At 37.3% G+C, this 16,157-nt stretch overlaps 1 protein-coding gene and 1 pseudogene across 1 annotated transcript; both read left to right on the forward strand.

Annotated features, from left to right (window-relative positions):
- Window positions 1–423: 423 nt before the first annotated feature.
- Window positions 424–1,122, forward strand: LOC138944249 (uncharacterized; annotated as a pseudogene).
- A 9,501-nt stretch (window positions 1,123–10,623) lies between these two features.
- LOC138944250 (uncharacterized) lies at window positions 10,624–15,870 on the forward strand. Its single transcript, XM_070315156.1, has 2 exons — window positions 10,624–11,225; window positions 11,424–15,870. The coding sequence occupies exons 1-2, from the start codon at window positions 10,624–10,626 to the stop codon at window positions 15,868–15,870; spliced, it is 5,049 nt and encodes a 1,682-aa protein (XP_070171257.1).
- Window positions 15,871–16,157: the final 287 nt, after the last annotated feature.

Below are 16,157 nucleotides of genomic sequence, written 5' to 3' on the forward strand. Positions count from 1 at the left end.
GCGATGGCTGCGATCGATAAGAGCGAGGATATTCGCGAGCGCGAGAAGATTGCGAGGGCAATTGTGAAAACGAGCGAATCGATTCGCAAGAAATATCGCGCTTTGAAGACCGGTAAGATCGATGAGGATATCGTGTTGGACAGGCGCTTTAGACCTCTCATCGAGCCACTACGAAAGATCGTCGACAACTCTAGCTCGATCGCGGTGAAGAACGAGCCGGGGAGTAACACGGACGCGGGGATCGAAACGTTATCTATCCCGAAGCGCGAGAAAGATGATGCGACACCGCAAAAGAGAAAACGATCCAACGTCAGGTCGGATCGCTCACCAGCACCGCATAAATCGAAACGATCGGACCCTCCACTGGATGTACCGCCGACAACCTCTACACCGTCCGCATGAATGAGAACCGTACAACCTACGATGTCCGAATTACTCGCGAACGAGGATGTTTTTGAAACCACGGACGACTCGCTCGTGACATCCGTCCGAAATCAGTTGCAAACACTGGAAGGTCGAGAAACGTTGCGAAATCAGTTAGGTCCGCTGGGTCGGAGGTACGTCTGGTCTGTCCTGAGCGGCGATCGAGAGAGCGGTATTGACACCGTGTACGGTGTTTATTTCGACAACGATGGAATGATGTTCGGTAATAAACGTTTTGACGTGGACAACGCGGATAACATAATTATCGACGGCGTACGATAGGTCGGCACACCTGGTCTTTACGAGTTGATCTTCAAAAAAGTCCCCGATGATGTCATTTATACAGAGGATGACAAGCAAACGTACAAGAGTATGCTGTTGACGACGAACGCGCATAAACGCAATCACGATGCGCAGGGTCGATTAATGGGCAACAGGGGATACAAGTACAAAGAAATAATTGCAAAGCTGATACCGATCGAACCCAAAAAAACAAAATCTGGAAAAGGATTATTCGCGCTTTGCGCGATGACGCCAACCAACAACAAGATCGACTACGTGCACTGGGACGATCCCAACGAGCTGGTGGATCGTTTACGATTGCTCGACGCTTCGCACCAAGCGGGTCACAACGGTTTCGACAACGAAATCCTATCGATCATCGAGGAACTTCGCGAAACCGGTATTATTATAAATTAAGCGGTATCTCGACAAAACTAATCAATCGATCTACCGACGTCACTCGCATCGATGATGCGCATCAACAAATTTGGAATATCCGAGCAGAGTAAAGACGCGACGAATGCCATTCCATATCGTCGATGGAACGGATTAATGAGAAATTTCGTGCGCGATAACGCTCTGTGTCGCACCGTTACGGACTTTGACGCGAGGTCGCGCAAGATTCGTCGTGTAGCGCAACCTGTGGCTGATACCGACGCCATCAACAAACTGTACGTGGATCAATGCGTTAAAACGTTGAGAAATCAACTGAAAGAGTTAGACGAGAAGCTTGCAGCGTTAGAGAAAAACGTGCAAAACGTGCAAAAATTGATAGCCATTATTAATAAATAAATCATTAATTAAATTAATTTTTATATAATTTTATTTAATTATATATTATATATTTTATATATATATATATATATATATATATATATATATATATATATATATAATTATTATTTAAATAATAATATTTTATAATTAAAATTAAAAATTTAATATTAATGATTATTAATTAATTAGTAATTTTATAATATGGATAAATAAATTAATATTTAAATAAAATCTGTAATAAGGGGAGAATATTATAGGATTTTAGAATAGATAGATAATTTAATACCAGCGATCATTAATTAATTAGTAATTTTATAATATGAATAAATAAATTAAATAAAATAAATTTTTTTTTATATATTTATTTTTTAATTTAATGTATAAATAAATTTTGGTGTGTGATTTAATTTAGAAAAAAATTTAAATAATTTTTTATAAAGAATTTAATATATAAAATAATTATTTTAATGGAAATTATTAATAGAAATTTGAAATTAATTATTAATTAATAAAAGTGCCAGCAATTGCGGTTAAACTTAAAATAAAAATAAATTAAATATAATTAATTAAAAAGACATAGTTTATTTAAAATTTATTAAATTAATATATTAAATTTGTGGTAAAATATAATAAATATTTAAAATTTAATTATTTTAATAATAAGTAATATTAAGTAAATTTATTTAAAAATTAGGATTAGATACCCTATTATTTTCATGAAAAATTTATTAATTATATATTAAATGTTTAATCATTAAAAATAAAAAATTTGGCGGTATTTTATAATTTTAGAGGAACTTGTTAATTAATTTGATAATCCACGAATAGATTTACTTAGTTAATATATTTTATATATTGTTGTTTAAAAATTATATTAATAGATAAAAATTGATAATTTTTTATATTAATAAATTAATTATAATTCAAATCAAAATGTAGAATAATTAAGATTTTAATGAGTTACAATTAATTTAAATTAATTTAAATAAAATTTAAGTTTTATACTGAATTGGATTTAAATGTAAATTTATAAAAATTTATAAATTGAATTTTTTTAAAAATATGTACAAATTGCCCGTCATTTTCATTAATTTAATTTATGAGAAAAGTCGTAACAAAGTAAATATATTGGAAAATGTATTTAGAATTTATAATAAAAATTTATATTTAATTATATAATTAAAAATTTTAGTTTAATTTAAAATAATTCATTTACATTGAAAAGATTGATATGTTAAATGAAATTTATATTAAAATTTTAATAAATAAATAAATTATTTTTTTTTAGTATTTAATTAAATTAATTTTTAAATAAAATTTTATAAGGTTGAAAGATTATTAATTTTGTATATTAAATAATAAATTTTTATTATAATTTTATTTAGTTTTAGTAATGATATTAAAATAATTATTTTAAATTATAATTTAAAGTAATGTAAATGAATAATATCTAAATATAAAATAGTAAATTTTATTTATTGTACCTTTTGTATCAGGATTTATCAAATAAAAATTTTATGAGTGAAATTTCTCGATATAAAAAAAGTTAAATGAAAATGAAAGTTAATGTTGAATAATTATTTTAAATTTTTATTTAGTAAAGAAATTTTATTCGATTTTTTTGATATCTAGTTTTTTTTTGATATAAATTTAATTTAGATATAAATTGTTAACTATTTATAATTAATTATTATTAAATTAATTAAATATAAAAATTTATATTAAAAATTTACGGGATAATCTGTAAGTTATTTTAAATAAAGATATATTAAATAAATTAAAAATGTGTTGGAAATAACGATCCTAGAGTGCTCGTAGTTGCACTGTAGTATTAAGTTGGTACTAGTGGCGTCTCTAGTACCGTCCACGTTTCTTTAGTTTTTCTTACGTTGGCGAAAGTGTCTTCTTCCGTCGCGCCCGTTCGTCTCCTCGACACGAGTCACGCGAACTAGATCTCTACTAGATCATTTAATACTTTTATACTTATGTACTTTTATATTAAACGCAGTGAAACCGGTTAATCCAAGAAACTGAATAGTCTACAGTTACTTCCACCCGCATCGCACAATTCCATCAGGTTATGGGCCCAGGACTTGGTTTCGTACTGCACGTCGTGTAAAAGAAAAGTGAACAAGTTCGAATCAAGATGGCCACAGCACATGGAATCCAGAGCATCGACAAGCTAACTGAAGAGAACTATGAATCATGGAAGATTCAAATGAGAAGCGTACTGGTATGTAACGATTTATGGGATTACACGAACGGTGCCGAGATAATGACTGAGAAAAATGCAGCGGCCTGGACAGTGAAAGACCAGAAGGCGCTGGCATTAATAGTGTTGAGCGTGTCGCGCGGACAATTAAATTACGTAAAAAGAGCAGAGACATCGAAAGCCGCGTGGGAAGAACTCAAGCGCGTTCACGAATCGAAGGGGCCGGTTAGAAAAGCCACGCTCTACAAACAATTATACCGAATGAAAAAAGACTCGGGAATTACTATGAACGCGTATATAAATAATTTTACCAACAAAGTTGAACAGTTGACCGAGGCGGGAATCAAAATACCAGACGATCTTTTGTCGATAATGTTATTATCTTCATTACCCGATGGTTATGAAAACTTTAGCATAGCGATAGAGTCTCGGGACGAAATTCCGGATATCAATAGCCTGAAGGTCAAATTACTGGAAGAAGAAGCGCGCCAAGATGAACGAGCTGAAAAAAACGATACGGGAAAAGGACAGAATAATGACGCATTATTTTCTCGTGCACACGTTCGTGATAAACAAAAACGTATAAATTCGGCAGATAAATATACGAAACAAAATCAAAAGAAATTTAACGGAAAGTGTTTCAATTGCGGTAAAATCGGACATAAAAGTGCGGACTGTCGAATAAAAACAAAACACGGTGAAACGAATAACAGATATGATGCTATGACCGCTATAGTGTGCAATACTGAAGTATCGAAATCTAGCGATTGGTTCCTTGATAGCGGCGCGACGCGTCATATGTGCAATGATCATCGAAAGTTTACGGTATTAAACGATACAGAACAATTGAAAGTATTTACAGCAGCGGAACATTGTTTAGATTCGTCAAGCACGGGCGAAATTAATTTAGAAGTGAAAAATCGTGGTTCAGAAAACACCGTAAAGCTAAAAGACGCAATGTTAATTCCCGCGTTAAGGAATAATCTAATGTCAGTTTCCATGATCACAGACAATGGATACACGGTAGTATTTGACAAAAATAATGCAACGATAAAACGCAGAGACGGATCCACAGCTCTAACAGCAACGAAGAGGAATCAACTCTACGTAGTAAACGAAACGAAAAACCACGCGATGGCTGTTCACAAAATCTACGACGATAAATTGACTCGTTGGCATCAAAGGTATGGACATTTAAATGTTGCAGATTTAAAAAATCTAAAAATAAAAGAGATGGTTAAAGGTGTTGAATTTACAACAAAAACTGACGGATTTCAATGTGAGATCTGTGATCAAAATAAGCTGCATGTCCAACCGTTTAAGCCGTCAAAAAAACAGAGAGACTGAGGTACTGAATTTGATACATTCTGATATTTGCGGTCCAATGAATGTTGAATCATTGGGAGGATCGAGGTATTTCGTTACATTTATTGATGATTACTCAAGATATACCGAAACTGTCATGCTCCACAAACGATCTGATGTTTTGAAGGCTTTCAGAAATTACAAAAGAAGAGTGGAAAACCAAACAGGACAGCGTATCAAGAAATTACGCACGGACAATGGGAAAGAATATTTATCCAATAATTTCAAAAAATTTTTGGAGGATGAAGGCATCGCTCGGCAACTTTCTGTGGAATATACTCCGCAACAGAACGGCGTTGCAGAACGCGCAAATAGGACGATTGTCGAAATGGCAAGAAGCATGCTGCAACAATCTGGATTACCGCAATCCCTATGGGCCGAAGCAGTGAATACGGCTACATTCATAAGAAACAGATGCCCTACAAAATGCTTAAACGATAAAACTCCGATTGAAGCGTGGACGCATAAAAAACCTTATGTGGGCTTCTTTCGCATTTTTGGAAGCAAGGTCATCGCATTAAATAAAGGTCCTAAACGCGGAAAATTCCTCCGAAAGGGAGATGAATATGTCTTAGTCGGATATTCGGATGAAGCTAAAGCATATAGATTATGGAAGCCACGAACGAAAACTGTAATAAAATCACGCGACGTTAAATTTTACGAGAAGCCTCATTCATGCAACTATGATTGGGATGATCTAACTAAAAATGACTCGAATAACAATTTAAATGAAAAAGGAGCGCTGAAAATTAAATCGATGCCATTATTAACAGATCTTCAAGACTCCGAAGCTGATGAAGAAATAACAAACGAATATGATCAACAACTCGAAGATAACGATTCAGAAGATGAAGTTGATAAGGTTCCAGAAGAAAGAGAAGAAAATGAAAATAAAGATTTACAACGAGGTCGTGGATGTCCTAAATTATTAAAAACCGGTCAACGAGGAAGACCTAAGAAAATGTATCAAAAGCGTAATGATGCTAATCATAATCCCATGGATGTAACTGAAGCTATGAATCGAAGCGATCGATTAGAATGACTAGCAGCTATGAAGACTGAATTTAAAACTTTGCAAGAAAATAATACCTGGACATTGGTGCCAAGACTAGAAGCGAAGAAAATACTTACCAGCCGATGGGTTTTTAAAATAAAACAAGGTCCAAACGGAGAAACTGAAAAATACAAAGCAAGATTAGTAGCTCGCGGACATACACAACAAAAAGGGATAGATTATGAAGAAGTCTTTGCACCTGTCGCACGGTACGAATCGATTAGAGCGTTATTGGCCGCGTCCGTAAACGAGGAAATGTACGTGGACCAAATGGATGTTATTTCCGCTTACGTACAGGGAGAACTGACCGATGAGATTTTCATGGAACAGCCTGAAATGTTCGTTGAAGAAAATCGAAAAGATATGGTATGCAAGTTAAAGAAACCATTATATGGCTTGAAGCAATCGGGACGCGAGTGGTATCGAAAACTCGACAATTTCCTTTTAAGTCTTGGAGGTAGAAGAACTGAAGCGGATCCATGTATCTACACGTTCAACGAAAATGAATCTCGAGTGATCCTTATAGTATACGTTGACGATTTAATTCTAGCCTCTAGAAGATACAACGAACTCGCGAAAATAAAGAAGAATTTACAATGTACTTTCAAGATGGTCGATCTTGGACCAATTAACCACATCCTAGGCATGGATATCAAGAGAGAAGGCTTAACTGGAAAAATTTGCTTATCTCAAGCAAAATATGTAAAAGACTTAATAAATAAATTCTACATGAATGATGCAAAAGACGTACCAACTCCACTCGAAACAAACATAAGAATTTCAAAAGATTTCGGTCCCCAAAATGAAGAAGAACGTTTAGAAATGCAGAAGAAACCATACCGTGAACTCGTTGGTGGATTAATCTATTTAGCAAATGCTACACGCCCCGACATCTCATTTGCTACTAATACTCTAAGCCGTTTTTGTTCAGATCCTGGTACATCGCATTGGCACGTCGCAAAAAGAGTATTGAGATATTTGAAAAATACCTCACATTATGGAATTACTTACGTGAAGAATAAGGATAAACTCCAAGCATTTACCGATTCTGACTGGGCTGGTGACGTCGATGACAGGAAGTCGTGTACAGGAAATATAATAACGCTAGCTGGTGGGCCTATAAGCTGGCGATCCAAAAAACAGGCTTCAGTGGCCTTATCGACCATGGAAGCCGAGTACGCAGCGCTGGCAGAAGTCTCCAAAGAAGTAGTATATTTGAAAAGACTGTTAAATTATATGGGTTTTGAAAAATATGTAGCGTCTCCCATACGCATATTTTGTGATAATCAAAGTGCAATAGAGTTATCAAAGAATGCCGTTTTACATAAGAGGAGTAAACACATAGATATAAGTTTTCATTTTACGAGAGAATTAGTAGAAAGAAAAGAAATTGAAGTAACTTACTTAAGAACAGACCAAATGTTGGCGGATATTTTGACGAAGTCATTACCAAAAATTAAACACGAAAGATGTGTAATTATGTTAAATTTAAAATAGTGTAAGATTTGAAGTATTCATTTTGGTTATTTGCTCTGTATATTAGACGCACTCTACGATAGGAGGGGTGTTGGAAATAACGATCCTAGAGTGCTCGTAGTTGCACTGTAGTATTAAGTTGGTACTAGTGGCGTCTCTAGTACCGTCCACGTTTCTTTAGTTTTTCTTACGTTGGCGAAAGTGTCTTCTTCCGTCGCGCCCGTTCGTCTCCTCGACACGAGTCACGCGAACTAGATCTCTACTAGATCATTTAATACTTTTATACTTATGTACTTTTATATTAAACGCAGTGAAACCGGTTAATCCAAGAAACTGAATAGTCTACAGTTACTTCCACCCGCATCGCACAATTCCATCAAAATGAATAATAAAAATATTTTTAAAATTAAAATTTTTTGAAAAAATTTAATAATTTATATTTATTGATTGATTATTAATTTATGTTAATTTAAAATAAATTTATTTATAAATTTTAATAATTTAAAAATTATATTTAAAAATTTAATTAATTAAAAAAATATTTATAATTATAAAAATTATTGATTAATTATGATAAAATTAGTATAAATTTTTGATAAAAAAATAATTTGTTTATTTAAATATAATAAATTTATTAGAGGAATTAGGCAAAGATTATATTAATTGTTAATAAAATTAAGTTCACCTGTTTAATAAAAACATGGTTTTATGATTATATTTTAAAATTTATTCTGCTCAATGATAAATATCTTATTAAATAGCCGCAGTATTTTGACTGTGCAAAGGTAGCATAATCAATTGTTTTTTAATTGAAGGCTGGAATGAAGGAATGAATGAAATTTAAACTGTCTTTAATAAAAAATTTAAATTTAAATTTTAAGTAAAAATGCTTAAATATTATTATGGGACGAGAAGACCCTATAGAATTTTATATATGTACTAATAATTATGATTAAGTATTAGAATTATTATTTGATTGTATATTTTATTGGGAGTATAATTAAATTAAATGAACTTTATTATATATATACTATATATATATACACATAAATATATGTTGTTATATTATATGTTAGTACATTAATTTATGAAAAAATGAATAAATTTATATCAAATTTATATAAAAATTAATTACCTTAGGGATAACAGCGTTATATTTTTTAAAAGATCTTATTGAAAAAAATGTTTGCGACCTCGATGTTGAATTAAAGTAAAAATTAAATGAAGAAGTTTAATATTTTAGTCTGTTCGACTATTAAAATTTTACATGATTTGAGTTAAGATCGGTGTGAGCCAGATCGGTTTCTATCTATAATGAATTTTATGAAATAATTTTGTACGAAAAGACTAATTATTTAAAATGATTTTTTATTTAAAATTTTTGGGTTTGAATTAAATTAAAATTTTAAAATTATTAGTTATTTATTTGGATTTAATTTAATTAAATAAATATCTTAAATATTAAAAATTACTTTGGCAGATAAGTGTGTTAAATTTATAATTTAATTAATATATATATAATTTATTTATTATTAGATATATAAGTAATAATTTTAAATGAATTTTATTGGTATATTAAATTTAATATTTTAAATTTATTGATTTTATTAATTATATTGTTAGTGGGGATTGCTTTTTTAACTTTATTAGAGCGGAAAGTTTTAGCGTATGTTCAAATACGCTAAAACTTTCCGCTCTAATAAGGGGCCTAATAAAGTAGGATTTTTAGGCGTGATCCAACCGTTAAGTGATGCTGTAAAATTAATTAATAAAGAGTTATTTTATATTTATAAATCTAATTATAATTTATTTTATTTATGTCCAGTTTTTAGTATAATAATTTGTTCAAGAAAGTAAGCGTTTTATAAACTATATTATTAATTTTGTTTCTCGAACGTTCTAAAGCGAGACGTTACGTGCGAAGCCTTGTTTTCATTCCGTGTTTGCGGTTTCTTCGTATCGTTCGATTCTGACAAACACCTCGTTGTCGATAGCCGATTGGCTCTCGGAATCGAACGATCGAAATTCCTCCTTTTTTGTAGTACCCGTATCAACCAGGACTATTGTACGTGGATCGCAGAGAAGGTTTTTCGTTAAGACACTTCGTCGCAAGCCTTCACCGGGAGCACACCGAACGCCTCACGCTCATAAAGTTATAATTAAACGATAATTCGTGTGTCCGCTCATATCTTGCTGTCGCGTGCGATTACCTAAGACGGTCCGGGAGTTGTTGTCGAAAGGAATAAATACTGTTCAACAAACTAAACCCGGACAAATCAATTACGTCCTATCTCTCCGATCGGCGAAACAAATAAATTCTGTTAATGTGGACGTGTAAATCGAAGGCGCGGCTACATTAAATGGTCCTTCGAGCCGGAGTTTGGAAAAACAGATAGTGATTCGGTAATCAGTTCGCGGAGTGCGAGTGAGAACGCTGACACGCTAAGGTAACAGCACTTATAAAAACTATCGCGAGACGGAGACGGTGCGCGATATCAAAACATCTATCCGCATTCCGCTGCCGTAAATAATGACGCGAGTGCGTTGAAAGGACTTCCGGGAAAATAAAGTGCGCGAAGTCAACTTTGCATTCCTTTGCATTATTAAAGTTGTGCTCTTAAGCACAACGTATCATTATTATTTGCGCCCTGCGTAATCCGCAGTGCCGCGCAAATCTCGCGCTTCTTAGCGCTTTGCACAGCTTAAGTGCAATCTTTGTGCTCTTTAGCACTCCGCACCTCAAAGTGCGTCCTGCGTAATCCGCAGTGCCGCGCAAATCTCGCGCTTCTTAGCGCTTTGCACAGCTTAAGTGCAATCTTTATGCTCTTTAGCACTCCGCACCTCAGAGTGCGACCTGCGTAATCCGCAGTCACACATAGTTGTCGCACGCTTTAGCGCGCGGCACGGTTAAGTGAAAATTATAGTGCGTCTTCGCACATCCGCGTGCGACGGACCAGTCGTCACGCTTCAGCATCTCTACAACCACCAGGTGGTAAATTGTTGCTGAAAGGCTTCATCTTATATGACTACCATCATGACGGACTCGCTGCAGGGCCTCCTCATCGAGCAATCTATTACAATAAGCTCGATGAAGCGAGTGTTCCCCAACTTTAAGAAAATGGGCAAGGCCAACGTCACGCAATACAAGGCGAAGAGTCGACTGGACGCCTTGGAGACATTATGGGCAAGGTGTCAACGTCTCAACGTCCAGCTTCAGCAAATAGCAACGGCCGACGAACAGCGTATAGTCCCATACTTCACCGAGGAGGAATTCTTTACGGCCGAGGACGTCTACCACGAAGCGGCGGACTACCTCGCAGACGTGATAGGTAAATTCTCCCGGTGCGACCCAAATGCGGCATCAACGGTAAGCGACATTTCTTCTCGCGAATTGTCTGGTGCGGTTGCATTGCAATTACCACGCATCCCGTTGCCGAAATTTTCCGGTAATTTCGCGGAATGGGAAAACTTCCGCGGAATATTCGAATCGCTCGTCGCCTCGAAAGAATCGCTGTCGAATACGCAGAAATTACATTATTTAAAAGCCAGTGTCACGGGCGAAGCCGCTGTATTAATTAATCATGTTAAGATTGCAGACGCGAATTACGATGGTGCGTGGAAATTACTTATCGAAGAGTACGATAATCAAAACGCGATTATTCATGCGCATATTCATGCTTTCGCTGATTTGCCTATTATGAAAACGGAATCCGCTGTCGAACTCAAAAGTTTACGCGATACCGTTGCCGCGTCATTAGCCGCGTTAACAAATTTAGGCAGACCTGTTGAAAAATGGGATGACTTATTAGTCTATATTGTTTCGCAAAAATTTAGTCCACGCACACGTAATGAGTGGAATCTGCAACGCGGTAAATCAACCGCATCTCCGACGTATGAAGAGATTCGAGATTTTATGACGCTGCGAATTCGAGGACTAACCGATCATTCTAAGTTAAATGCCGATACTTCGTCTCATAAAAATAAAGGCTCTAATCGGGCCTCGGTGAATAACGTAGCCACCGAAAAATGTTTGAATTGTTCCGGCAATCATAATTTGATGTTATGCGACGAGTTTAAGCGTAAATCCGTCGAACAGAGAACTCAGTTTCTCAAATCACACAAATGTTGTTTTAATTGTTTAAAGGTCGGCCATTTCCCGACCTCTTGCAAGAGCAAAAAACGCTGTAATTTGTGCCGACGAGCACATCATACGCTCTTGCATCGTGACTCGAATATACCAGTACAGAAGATTCGTGAAAATTCTGTTTCGGAAAACAAAGCGCTTAACGCTCAACCTAGCGGCTCAGCCGCCCCTGAGATAAAGAACGAGACCGCCGTCGCTTCCGTTCAAACGATTCATTCGCCGCTGAAAAATCCGCCGAACGTGTTACTAGCCACCGCATGGGTAATACTTCGTACCATCGAAGGACGTAAATTTAAAGTTCGTGCGTTGTTAGATCAAGGCTCGGCTGTTAGCTTTATTTCGGAATCGTTGTGTCAAACTATGCGCACGAAACGTTCCCGCGCGAGCCTCCACGTACAGTGTTTCGGCGAACGATACAGTGGCGTAGCGAAATCTCAGGTGTCTCTTACTCTCGAGTCTTGTAATGGGCGAGGTTCCTCAACCTTTTCTTTGACTGCGTTCGTATATCAAAAAATTACGTCATACGCTGGCTCAAAGACTAAAACCGTAGATTATTGGCCGCATTTACGGAAATTATCTCTCGCGGATCCGGATCCGTTTAGCAATCATCCGATCCATCTGCTCATAGGATCAGATTTATATGGATCGTTATTAAAGCAAAAGGTAAAACATGGTCCGACCGGCACTCCGACGGCCCAGCTTACTGCTTTAGGATGGATATTATCCGGTCCTACCGGCACTTCTAATTCAATTACCGGTTCCGCGACTTCATTAAATTGCGTAACAATTCCTTCGCTCGATTCTCTCCTTCAAAAATTTTGGGAGATCGAGGAAATTTCTTCCGAACTTCCGCTGTCGGAAGAAGATAAAAAATGCGAACAACATTTTATCGAAACACATCAGCGTGCCGAAGACGGCCGCTATATAATACGGTTACCATTTAAAACCAACCCTCCGCTCGATATAGGAGCTTCGCGCGAAACTGCCGCGCTTCTTTATTCGAAATTAGAACAACGCCTACGAAAAAATCCGGATCTCGCGAAACCCTATCATTCTTTCTTAAATGAATATAAATCTATGGGTCATATGGAACTTGTCTCCGACGAAAATCCGACGCTTAACCAAGCGGTGTATATACCGCATCATCCGGTACTACGCGAGTCTAGCAGCACGACGAAACTTCGCGTAGTATTTAACGCGTCGTGCAAAACGAGCAATGGTTCTACATTAAATAATCATTTAATGACCGGGCCTAAATTACAACGCGATTTGTCCTCAATTATCCTTCGTTGGCGTCAATTTCGTTATGTGTACACCGCCGATATCGAAAAGATGTTTCGACAGATCCGCGTTCATCGAGACGATGTCGATTTTTTGCGGATTTTTTGGCGATCTAATATTAATTCTCCGATACAATCTTATCGATTGCTTACAGTTACATACGGTACTGCTCCAGCTCCGTATTTAGCCATGCGCGTTATCAATCAATTAGCTATCGACGAAGGTCATTCCTTTCCAAAAGCACAAACAATAGTACAAGATTCTATTTACGTCGACGACGTTCTATTTGGCGCCGATGAAGTTCCGTCGCTAAAGGAAAGTCGCGATCAGCTTACGAAATTGATGGCGCGAGGCGGTTTTCATTTACGCAAATGGGCTGCCAATTCTATAGAATTATTAACAGACATTCCTCCGGGAGAGCATGAACTCGCTATCGCTCGTACATTCGATAAGGATGATACGCTTAAGGTGCTCGGACTTGAGTGGATACCACGAGAAGATTCGTTTCGTTTTCAAATCGAGTCACCTTCGGTCAATATGAATACGAAACGTCTGATACTATCATTTATCGCGAAATTCTTCGATCCACTGGGATGGGTTTCTCCGGTAATAATCACCGCGAAAATTATGATTCAAGAACTGTGGCTAAGAAAACTCGATTGGGATTCTCCTATCACGGCGGACTTGTTAGAGCCCTGGAAAAAATATTGTGCGGAATTCATAAATTTAAAAGAAATTCGCATTCCGCGATGGACTGGAATGCATCCGGAAAATTTGGCTATCGAGTTGCACGGATTCGCCGACGCGTCTAATCGAGCGTACGCCGCTGTCGTTTATTTAAGAATTCTCCGATCGCTCAGCGAGTTTTCAGTAGTCTTAATAACCGCAAAATCAAAGGTAGCTCCGATTAAAACGATTAGCGTGCCGCGTCTAGAATTAAATGCCATAGTCTTATTAACTCGATTGCTAGAATTCGCTCAAAAATCGTTAAATTTGCAGCATATTCCGACGTACGGATGGACAGATTCTTCGGTCGCGCTCGCATGGTTACGAGGCCATCCATCAAGATGGACTACTTATGTGGCGAATCGTGTATCGGAAGTACAAACTCGGCTGCCGTCGATTAAATGGAATCACGTCCCATCTAAAGAAAATCCAGCGGATTGCGCGTCGCGCGGTTTGTCACCCGCTGAACTCCGCGATTTCAAACTTTGGTGGGCCGGCCCTGCCTGGTTGAGTTCCCCTTCTACCGCGTGGCCGATCCATGATAAATTAAAAGATCAACTTGAAGCCGATCGTCAGATAATCGAAACCGAAACGCGAAATACGATCGTTTGTCATGCTCAACATATTCTGGAGTGGCAATTACCGAACGAAGTCTCTACATGGAAGAAGTTAATTCGAGTCACGGCACGCGTGCAACGTTTTATTAATAATCTAAAATGTCGCGCGACCAATGCGAGCGTGAATACGACGTGCTTGTCCGCTGCCGAGCTCAAAGAAGCTTCCTTGTTTTGGCTCCGTTACGTGCAACAACGTCATTTTCCATCCGAAATTCAAGCGTTAAACGATAAAAGTTTACTGCCAAGATCCAGTTCTTTGTTATCGCTTTATCCCTTTCTCGGGAAAGATAAATTAATTCGCCTTGGCGGGCGGATTGACCATTCGTCACTCAGTTATGATGAACGGCACCCTATAATTTTACCGAAACATCGAATTTCGGATTTATTAATCGCTCAAGCTCATAAAGCCTCTCTTCATGGAGGCACTCAATTAATGTTAAGAATTTTACGCCAAAATTATTGGATAATTTCAGCGCGCACCAGTGTAAAATCTCTTATACGTAGTTGTGTAAAGTGCGTACGTGAACGCGCACGTACCTCGCAACAGCTGATGGGGAATCTCCCCCAGCCCCGCGTCACGCCTTCGGCTCCGTTCTCGCACACAGGCGTCGATTACGCCGGGCCGATGAATATTATTCCGTCAGTCGGCCGCGGTCAACGATCCAAAAAATATTATGTTGCCGTTTTTATTTGTCTCTCGACAAAGGCCGTCCATTTAGAATACGTAGATGATTACGCTACTAACGGTTTTCTCTCCGCCTTTCGGAGATTTGCAAGCCGTCGCGGTCTTCCATCCGACATGTACAGTGATAACGGCACTAATTTTCAAGGCGCGGACCGCGAATTAAACACTACCTTTCAGCGACTTGTCGCTGACCCTCAAATACAAGACGCTATCGCTAATGATAACGTAAAATGGCATTTTATACCTCCCTCTGCTCCGCATTTCGGCGGACTTTGGGAAGCCGGTGTCAAAGGATTAAAGTTTCATTTGAAACGAGCGATTGGTTCTCGAACATTATCGCAGATCGAGTTCGCTACGCTGCTGTGTCAAATCGAAGCTTGCCTAAATTCCCGCCCGATTTCCGCGTTACATGATGATCCGAATGACTTTTCCGCGTTAACTCCGGGTCATTTTTTAGTCGGTCGCCCGTTAGTAAGTCCGCCTGAAGAATCTGTTTTAGATATCGATTCGAATCGGCTGTCTCGATGGCAGCAAGTGCGTGCGATTTTAGAGCAGATCTGGCGTTCTTGGTCTTCTGATTATTTGCATACATTGCAACAAAGGCGTAAATGGCAAGAAAACAAACCGGAGCTCAAAATTAACGAGCTGGTATTGTTGAAAAATAATTTGGCACCTCCTTCGAAATGGGAACTTGCCCGAATATTAGACGTACATCCGGGATCGGATGGGCATGTCCGAGTAGTTACATTGCGTACTGCCAAAACCACTCTAAAGCGACCAATAACGCAGATCTGTCAGCTACCGATATCAAGTGACACTGGCTCTTAAATTAACTTGCGTTTTCTTTATGCGTTAATAATTAAGTTTGACTTTAATTATCGTCACGCTCTGTATATGTACATATATCTACTCTAAGAACGCTTATGTAAATAACCCTATGCTAAGATTTACTGATTAGGTTAATTCATGTATTTCGATTGAATCACCGACGATCTTTATCTGTACTCTTTTCCTATTATTGTATGTTGAAAAATTTGCTGTAGAGCTCTTCGGACCGTCTGATCGAGAATTATCATTAAGATGCCGTGTATCGATTATGGTGGTAGGATTTAACC

The sequence above is a fragment of the Polyergus mexicanus genome, unplaced genomic scaffold (assembly GCF_030449975.1).
Source record: "Polyergus mexicanus isolate NDT 795.1 unplaced genomic scaffold, iyPolMexi1.0 SCAF_133, whole genome shotgun sequence".
Classification (NCBI taxonomy): domain Eukaryota; kingdom Metazoa; phylum Arthropoda; class Insecta; order Hymenoptera; family Formicidae; genus Polyergus; species Polyergus mexicanus.

Excerpts from the sequence above, each read along its gene's own strand:
- LOC138944250 (XM_070315156.1), top strand. The coding sequence starts at position 10,624 with ATGACGGACTCGCTGCAGGGCCTCCTCATCGAGCAATCTATTACAATA. Across the intron at positions 11,226-11,423 it reads TGGAAATTACTTATCGAAGA|TCCACGCACACGTAATGAGT; the intron begins GTACGATAATCA and ends GCAAAAATTTAG.